General features: G+C 37.5%; 1 protein-coding gene across 6 annotated transcripts in view; it reads left to right on the plus strand.

Moving 5' to 3' along the window:
- LOC144062345 (arf-GAP with coiled-coil, ANK repeat and PH domain-containing protein 2-like) overlaps positions 1–5,517 on the plus strand; it is a 33,998-nt gene extending 28,481 nt beyond the window's left edge. For 4 of the 6 annotated variants that reach the window (XM_077583657.1, XM_077583660.1, XM_077583658.1 and 1 more), the window contains 2 exons: positions 453–514; positions 4,527–5,517. In XM_077583657.1, the coding sequence (XP_077439783.1) occupies positions 453–514; positions 4,527–4,630 (166 nt within the window). In that variant the 3' untranslated portion in view covers positions 4,631–5,517. Of the gene's footprint in view, positions 1–452; positions 3,447–4,526 lie in introns of all 6 variants that reach the window. The other 2 variants (XR_013296381.1, XR_013296382.1) reach the window with 1 other exon arrangement.
- The last annotated feature ends 4,431 nt before the right edge of the window (positions 5,518–9,948 follow it).

Here is a 9,948-nt window from a genome sequence, read left to right on the forward strand (position 1 = left end):
AAACATCTTATCTATTTTGTTTAAGTCAGCACAACACAATTTTTTCTGGGTGCTCTATCATTGTAATGAGATGTGACCATCCATCTTCTTCACACTTCTGATGTTTGAATCTCAGGTGCAGCTTTTCTATGTAGAGTTTGCACATTACTTTGGAACTCTACATTTTCATAGGTGTGAATGCTTGTTGTCTATAAAAGAGATGGGAAAGATTCCAGCTCATCTGCAACCACAATGAGGACAAGCAATATAGAAAAATGGTGCAGATGACCGAACCATCGTCCTTCATGCTTATTTTATATTTTCTGTGTGAATGAGGGAGATTCTACCACAAGGTGTCACCACAAGATCACATTCATCTGAGTGGCCAGTCAGAATCATCTCTCATCTGTAAAGATGTTGTGTCTGATCACTGATAGGAATCTTTCTAATGTCATTTGGTTTCCTCTCTCCAGGCTGCGACTGGCCAAGATGAACGAGGAGATGCGCGAGGCGGAGGGACCCTACAGCCAGTCAGGTCAATATAACGCCAACAGTCCCACTGAGATGCAGTACAGGAAGTGTATGCAGGAGTTTATCAGTCTGCAGCTGGATGACACCTAATGGGCAATAATAGGAAGGGGGGGGGGGGGGCACAGGGGCCAGTTTGTACAGGAGGCACATTATCAACAGAGTTTTGTGTTGTTCAGTTCTTACAAATTGGAAGCATCTTTTTTTAAGGCGCTTCCAGTTTAGTGGGAAAAGGATCTGAGCCTAACTCTGTCAGCGACCAGCAGCACCCTGGGATGCGTCAAGTGTTGGGTGCAGTGCTGACGTGACTTTGGGCCCTGCTGCAGTATTCTGTTTCAACATAGGACTCGTGCTGAAATATTGACTGATGGCACATGATGAAAAGTTGCTCTAGAATATTAGGTAGAGGCTGCATCCTCCCTTTAAATTCAAAGATTTTCATTTTTTTCAACACTTAAATACTACATTCCATTTTCTGCTAGGTCTCTACCACAATATTTGACATGCTCATCTTAATGTGAGGGCAAATTATGCCTGTTTGGCAATATATGTTCATTTCAAATGACTGTCTAGTTTAAGAAGTAGTGTGATTCTGCTCTATACTAGGGCATTATTATTATTATTATTTTAAGTGTGAATTCAGCCGAATTACCTGGCTACTAGTGTTTCTGCAATCACAGAACTGTCTCTTTTAAACTTCCAACGCCACTTTGTTGTTGAATGTCCAACAATGAAGCATCTTTCTGTTATGATGTTGAACTGCAACAATCTTGATGTCTTATTTTATTTCCAGGCAATCTGTAGTGTACACCCTTCAAATGGCCATACACAAATCTTTTATGCTCAGGATTGAACAGAAAGATGGTGTAGTCGGACCAAAGTTTCACTGATAATTAACTTGATGTTATGACGGTGTCGAAAGCCTGGAGGATTTGTAATGTAAAGGCAGGAAATCCAGAATTGTAAAATGACTTGTGATGGTCGCGAATGTTGTTGGGTTTTTCATGCAAATCGGTGCAAATAATGAGCTTTGGAATTGTGTAGATAAGCGAGTTGTAAAAACGTACCACATTTTTATCTGGTGTTGCTGCTCCATGCAGCTCCAAATATTTGGACAGCGCACAAGCACTTTGATTAAAGGAACAGTGTGTAGGATGATGTACTGTAGTGGCCCTCACTCACTCACACATGGGCCTACTTTTCTCCAAATCATTTTTGTCAAACAACACAAATGTGTGAGTTAACTCTCCCAGTCTCTTAAATGTGCAGGGGGTTCTCTGTTGACGGCGGTTCTTGAGGTTACGAACGGGGTGAAATGAGCTAGCGTAAGAATACGTCGTCGCTTGGCACAAGAAGGCACGCTTGATTACACTGGTCTGAAGAAGGACAAAAACATAAACAAAGTATTTGACAACATTTTCTAGGGCAGGTTCACATGTAGAATCCAAATGTCTCATTAGTTTTTCTCCATATGCACCCCTTTTTGGGATGACATTTAAAAAATATATAATATAAAATCTTTCAGCTTTTCTATAAAGTATAAAATAAAAGTAAAGCTGGAAAAAAAAAAGGTTACATGCCACTAAACCTCAGAAAGTCTTGGATGCATACAACAGATTGTATAGGCAACCAGTAAAGGATAATGTTAACTTTAGCTGCTCCTTGAAAGCTCCTGATAAACATTTCAAACTGCGGGGAAAAGTGGTTAAAAAAAAAAATAAATAAATACAAACACCGCTGTTTGCAGTTGTTAAAAAAAATATATATTTTTTGATGCAGCCCAGTGTTATTGTTTTAGTAGGAATGTGACAGGATTTCAAAAAAATAATAAAATGTTTAAAAAATTAAAAATTGTCTTAATTCAAAGTCTGGTTGAAAAGGCCGTTTTAACCTGATTACAATACATCAAGAGCTTTGAAAATTTGACTTTTTTTAGGCATTTAACCCCTGGGCGTTATTTTATTTTGAAATGGCTTGGTCAGAACCAACAAAAAGCCAAAAAATGGTCAAATAACGCCCAGGGGTTTGTGCTCATTTCATGTTTGTTTGTTTTAAAGAAAATTCCACAAAGATGGTGGCCACTGGTTATGTTGCTAGTTCTATATTTATAGATATGGTCTACAAGTGTCTATTTTTTTATTTATTTATATAGTTCCTGACCTCAGTATGGTCTGTTCTCTTAGTGATGATCTCAGGCGCGTTCACTGCCGTCCAACAGAGAACCCCAACTACACGCTGGCCCTTTAAATGATTATGACGCTGCAGCGCCCTCTAGTGCTTTTTAGGGGAGCTGCTGGACTGTTGAATGCCTTTGCACGCTGCGTTTTTTGTTGTTGTAAAAAGTAATCATTTGTCACTTTTGGAATAATGACTTTTTGGACCTAAGACAAGACCGAAAAGAAGTGTGGGGATGAAAGCGCTGATTACTGACTACGGACGCTTGCACGCCTGAAGAGCAGTCAGCAATCACGGAGAGAGGAAAACAAACGAGTGATTGGATGCCATCGTCGTTATTTTCACTTTCGCTCTTGCGAGGGCGTCCTCATCAGTTGCCCAATCAGATGATGAATGAGAGAGAGACAAGCCGCCTCATCATTTCTTTTACGCTTGCAATCAACAAATTTGAACCTGTATGATTACAACTTCGCAAATTGTAGCTTTTTAACAAATATATATTTTTATGAGTGTCAAAATTAAGAGCTGTTGGTTGTTTCGGTTGTTGTAAATTCCCACTCCAGATTTTGTGCCTTTTTTGTGTTTGCTTCTTTCTCGACCCAACTGTATTTGTTGTCTATACAAGGCTGCACTTTAAACACAATACAGTTGCTAACAATAAGCTAACTTGTGTGTGCGTGAGTGTCTGCTTGCTTCTTCTGCGCCATCTTTTTGTCTCTCCGGGCCTCGTTTCTCTTTCGTATGTCCAGCCGGCGCTCCGACAGGTATGGCTGACTTTTTTTCTTGCCTTCTGCTTCTTGAAAATGTCACCCTTTCGTTTCCATTCTCCTCTGCTGACTGGCTGATCATTTCTCATGTGAATTCATGATGTCATTTCTGCTATGATGTGATAGTTAAGCTCACAATGTAAGCAACTATTTTTTGTAGGATTGAAATTTCCATTCGAGCTGCTCATTTTGGTGAATTCCCTCATAGGGGATCGTCAAAATGCCAACTCTGGAACTTGCTCAAAATGGCTGCCGCTAAACAAAATGGCTGACTTCCTTTTCAGTTTTGTTTGTCCACAATTTAGGGTTACAAATTATGTCTGGAGGGAATTTTGTTTAGTTTTTTTTTTACGTTCGAAAGGTTTGCTAGTCAGTTACCACAGCTCACCAGGGAGGGCGCTAGTGGGCTTTGGGGCATCTTAATCATTTTTCAGGCAAGCGAGTGTTTTTTCACAAGATTAATCAGAAATACGGATTTCAAGAAGGCCTAAAATGTAGCTATCATTCTGTCATATGTCCCATGCGGCCCCACATGTCTAAACACAGTGTTTTAATTAATATTGCGTAAAATCCAGCCATTTTTTTCCATCTCAGTGGGCGGCCATTTTGCCAATTCGTGTTAACTGAAAAAGATATCACAGTTGCCAAGGGCTGAGTTTACGACCAATCACAGCTTACCTGTTTTCTGAAGCTGAGCTGTGATTGGTTGTTACCTGAGAAACTGTGATGTCATTTTCAGTCGACACCAAGTGGCTAAATGGCCGCCAACTAGTGGGGAGCACAAACAACATAGTAAAATGATAAATTATATATTTTTGGATTGACTTCCCCTTAAAGGTTTTTGTCATTGTGTTCCATACATTTGATCATTTGTCTAGTTCTAATTTTAACGTTTCTATACTCGTTTATGTATTGGTTATTCTTTTTTTTTATCACTTTTTTATGTACGTATATTCATATTTATTGAGATACATCCATCCAGCTGTCCTTGCATCCTTTATCATTCATACTTTATTATATTTACCCTATAATATATATCTATATAATTTTTTAAGAATTTTGTTTTTGTTGTTCCAGGAGATGAAACCTACCAGGACATCTTCCAGGATTTCACCCACATGGCCTCCAACGACCCGGAGAAGCTGAACCGCTACCAGCACTACGACCCCCAGAAGCCGTGACGAGGAGCACCTGCGGAGGCCGCCGTCACTTCTCGATTTCTCACATCAAATGTTATTGTTTTGACTTGGCCGTGCCCGCTTGTCAACACAAGCGGTGCATTCAAGTGAAGGACCAACGTCGGCTGATGACCTCAAGTCAAGAAAGTGGAAGGTACGTCGTCGAAGCCAGTTCAACTCCTTCGTGTCATGTGATCGCTCTTTTATCGGAGGCCCTATTTGGACCTTTTTATCAACATATTACTTTCATTTGCACAAATCTTTATTTGTCTTACATGACCACCAGTGTTTACCTCAAGGTAAGACGTGCGTGTATGTACAGTCATGTATGTGTGTGTAAACATGTTGTCGGACGTATTTGGTGCGGCGGTCAACGCCAGTGAGGCAATCCGTCGGCCATGTTGCTTTTGATGGAGGATGAAAATTGAAAATAGCGTCCAGCTTCTTGACATGACTGTTCATTTGAATCCTTTCATGACGCCGTTTACTGCCATTGACGGCTATAGACGTCAAAGAATCGTTTAGTATACACACTTTGTTTTTAGTCTTCATTTGTATTGTAAACTCTTCCATGATTGTCAAAATGTCAACTGAAATTTTCTTAAATTGAAATTGTGATGAATAGTCCACGCATTTGATTTTTATTTTTATTTTATTTGACTCGTCTCCATATACTTTTAAGTGAACATTTTGCATTGCAACGTGAATTCTGACTAGAAAATAAATCACCACTTTTCCCCATGTGACATAGTATTGAAACAAAAGCCGTCCTCATTATGACTTTTGTGCAAGTCTCATGTATGTTTGTGTCCTTGTCGTGTTCAATGTTCTTTCACTTCTTGTAAGATGAAAAGTTGGGATAAAAACTGTACATAAACCTTGAAATTGTTCGCTGGTCCTTGAATGATTTATTTTGTGTGTGTATTCTCTCCCTTTTATTAATGTAGTCCTTTTTAATATATATTGATAACGACACGACAGTTACAAGAGTGTGTGTGCATTTATTTATTTTTTCTCCCTTTTTTTTTTTATACAGTTTACAGGTCACATTAACGTTCGAAAAGGTTTTGCAATACTTTTGTCTTGGTCTCACTAAAACCTCACATTTCAAGAGGGGTGTGTTGACTTTTCCTATACACTGTATGTCTTTCGGAATAAGGAATATGTGTTCCAGAATTTTGCGGTGTGCGTGCCTGTGGAGAACTGAAGGGCCACCACAGGAGACGTTCCCCTCCATAAAAACATGTCGGCGTCCAGATCTGACCGACCTCCAAACTTCCACTTGTCATCCGTGAATCTGCACGCACACTCATTGTTATACTTGTGTGCAACAATATGGCCGAGGATGAGGCGAAGATTTTGAGAAAAAAAAAAAAAAGTGTCAACTTTCAGTCTTTGTGGAGCTGCTTCGTGCTGACAATGCAAACAAGTGAACAGGACATTTACTGTTTTTGCACTTCACCTCACATTATTATTATTATTATGTGATCCTTCTGGATCATTTCAAGCTGCAGCCATTTGCATTCTGTCTTGAAGGGGGGAAAAAACTGGCGTGTTACCACTGTTCCAGATGTGTCATGCAGCTGTTTTAACACCCTCACGGTGGAAACTTTTTCTTCTGCTTCAACGTGGACATAAAGCATGAGCACACAGAAGCAGCATTTAAATTAGTTGGTTAACTCAATCACTGCCATTGACGGCTGAAGACGTCAACAATTCATTTGAACTATTTCTATTAGTTTCACTTTTTTCTCTACTTTTGTTAATGAGTATGAAAACATAAAAAAAATGTACATTTAGAACAGATAGAAAATTTGTGATTAATCGTGAGTTAACTATTGAAGTCATGCGATTAATTACAATTAAATTACTTTAATTGTCTGACGTCCCTCATTTTTAATAATCTTTTCTTTTTTTTTTAAATTAGGGGCATCAGGCGATTAAATTTTTTAATTGTAATTAATCACATGACAACTAGTTAACTCAGGATTAATCACACATTTTAAATCTGTTCTAAATGTACCCCAACAAATATTTTCTAGGTTTTCATACTCTTCTTAACAAAAGTGGAAAAAAATGTGAAACTAATAGAAATAGTTCAAACGTCTATAACCGTCAATGGCAGTGAATGAGTTAAGTTGCTGGGGTCCTGCTTGTGGGATACTTTCAACAGATCCTGGATCGCCCCAAGTACCAAGAAGCACAAGTTTTGGAACGAGTGCTCGTGTGTGTGTGTGTCTGAGATGAGTCAGCGATTTTCACGGGCGAGTGAGACATCGTCACATCACGCACCGGACAAAATCTCTTATTGACTTAATTGAATCCGTGTTGTCGACTTGGGCTTTAATATTTTTGGGGACCAATGAGTGTTCTCCTCTCACGCATGTGCACAACATACTTCTTTCTCACCGATGAGTTTAGATGATCAAATTAAATCAAAAGAAAAAAAAAGTTGTTTTAAAAGGAAACAAAATCACGTTTTGATAAATAAATAAAAAGTTCAAATTTACTTTTGTACTTTGAGAAGTAAAGTTGTGTAGACGTGTTTAGTTGAACAAGGCAAAAGTTGGGAACATTTTTATAAGAATGAAAAAAATATTTTTGTATTACAATGAGACCAATTATTATTATTTTTTTTTTTTTTACAAAAGCTATATTATTCATTGAAAATGTTAACATAAAATAGGTATTACAAAAATATAGTTGTAGTACAAGGTAAAACGTAGTTTAATGAGTAATATTGACTTAAGTTGATATTAAAGTTTAAATAAGTCATGTTGAGATCATGTACACAAGTCGAATAAAGGCAATACCGGTAATTTCATAACAATGAAGTCGAAATGAGGAAAACATTTGTAATTTTTATGCTCGCAATTTGTACATTTTTAAATTATATATTTTTTTTGTATTATTACTGGGTAAAAAGTATATATATATATATAAATTATGTTTTTGTAAAAAAAAAAAAAAAAAAAAGTTGCTAAGGCGTTGGAAGTGGCAAAAAAAAGTCAGTTAAATGCAAATTAAGTTTAATAAAAAAATGGGGGGGGGGGATTATGAATATTCCATTGAAAAACTGAATTTAACAAAAAATGTTTTTATTTTTTTTAATTTACAAGATTAAGTCCTAATATTGAAAGAATAAAGTTATATTAGATGTCATGAAGTTCAACTGGTGACGTTTTCGTCTACAAACTTCATATGATTGCGGAAAAACATGTGCATTTAATGAGATTATATGATGAATATGCACTCAAGCGTCCTGGCAAATCATCAGAGAAACACACCATCTGTCACATCGACGACGTGACGGGCAAAAGAAGAATGAGGGAAACACCAAGCAAAACTTGGCCCAAGGATCGGACCACCTACTGCAGTCTGCGATCCGTGTCCGGGGGCCTCGAGGAGCCGCAGCGGCTTCCGCTCTTCTGGGAAGAAGGAAAAGCTTCCACGGTGAAGCAGCTTGCATGTTTGATGGCGATCTCGTCAACACCGAACTCATCCGAGCGCGCCTTCAAACGGTCACGCAACGGCTCTTCGTCGACTCGCGCCAACAAGACATGGATTAAGACGAAACTATAAATCCCCTCCTGACAAATTCTGGCCAATTTCCCAATTTGGTCCAAAGTGAACAATGTGCTGCGTCACACAGGAAACATCTTGTGTCTCTTATGTTCCCCCACATTATAAATGAAAGCACGCTCGTCCAGCAAACTGGGGCTGGAAACTTGGCATGTTGAAAGCAAATAGAGATGAAAATAGAATTAATTCCTGCATAGTTTTTGGTCTGTTGACATGGTGGGGTCGACTCTGCTGGATTGACTAAAAAGGAAGAGCAAGAGCGCTCAAGGGGGAAAAAACACTTATTTTCATAGACAGTTGGATAGAGATCAAAAAAAAAAAGAGGCTAAAAGCACATTATATATATATATATATATATATATATACCTTTCTTAAATTGACCAATGGAACTTTTTGTCTTTGGATGCTTTTTAAAATTTATTTAAAAATAAAAAAAATAAATACATAAAATAAAATTGACAAATGGAGCTTTTCATCCTTGGATGCTTTTTATTTTATTTGTCTACATTAAATAAAATTGACGAATGGAGCTTTTTGTCTTTGGATGATTTTTTAAAATTATTTATTTTTGCATTCTTGTCATATAATCCTCCTCTTAAATAAAAATGACCAATGGAGCTTTTCGTCTTTGGATGCTTTTAAAAAATCTGTTTATTAAAAAAAACATTAAATAAAATTGACAAATGGAGCTTTTTGTCTTTGAATGCTTTTTTAAAATTTGTTTATTTAAAAATAAAATACATTAAATAAAATTGACGAATGGAGCTTTTCGTCTTTGGATGATTTTAAATTTTATTTTTTTTTTGCATTCTTGTTGCCATATAATCCCCCTCTTAAATAAAAATGACCAATGGAACTTTTCATCTTTGGATGCTATTTTCAATTTGTTTTTTTTAAATAAATAAATAAAATCTACCAATTTAACTTTTCGTCTTTGGATGCTTTTTAATTTAATAAAAAAAAATTAAATAATAAATACAATTGACCAATGGAACTTTTCGTCTTTGGATGCTTTTTTAAATTTGTTTCATGCATGAAAATCATGTTTTTCTTGATCGATGCTGACTTCTTCCTGTAGCACTGGTTGAATGTGTCTTTCCAGAAACTGGCAGTAGGAATGGGAGTTGAGCTCGACTCCATCCTCAACCCGAAAGCTCCATACCATTACCCCACCTTCACCATGCTGGCGTCGGAGTGGAGCTCTCTGCCCTTTACTGACCCAGACCAGTGGTGATCTTTTTCCAACCTTCCTTACCTTGGCCATATCCCCGAGTATTGCACACCTTGTGCTTTTTGGCACTCCAGTGATGTTGCAGCTCTGAAATATGGCAAAACTGGTGGCAAGTAGTATCTTCACACTTGATTTTCCTCAGCTCACGGGCAGTTATTTTGCGCCTTGTTTTTTTTCTCAACACGCTTTTTGCATCCCTGTTGACTATTTTGAATGAAACGCTTGATTGTTTGATGATCACTTTAAAAGTTTGGCAATTTTAAGAGTGTTGCAAGACATCTCACTATTTTTGACTTTTCGGAGTCCGTCAAATCTCTTTTCTGACCCATTTTGCCAAATGAAAGGAAGTTGCCTAATAATTGCGCACACCTGATAGAGAGTGTGAATGTCATTAGACCACACCCCTTCTCATTACAGAGATGCACATCACTGATATGCTTAATTGGTAGACAACATGCATAAAGAGGATGATGTGGTCAAAGTACTCATTTGCATAATAACTTTGCAC

This window comes from Vanacampus margaritifer, chromosome 13 (genome assembly GCF_051991255.1).
Source record: "Vanacampus margaritifer isolate UIUO_Vmar chromosome 13, RoL_Vmar_1.0, whole genome shotgun sequence".
Taxonomy (NCBI): Eukaryota; Metazoa; Chordata; class Actinopteri; order Syngnathiformes; family Syngnathidae; genus Vanacampus; species Vanacampus margaritifer.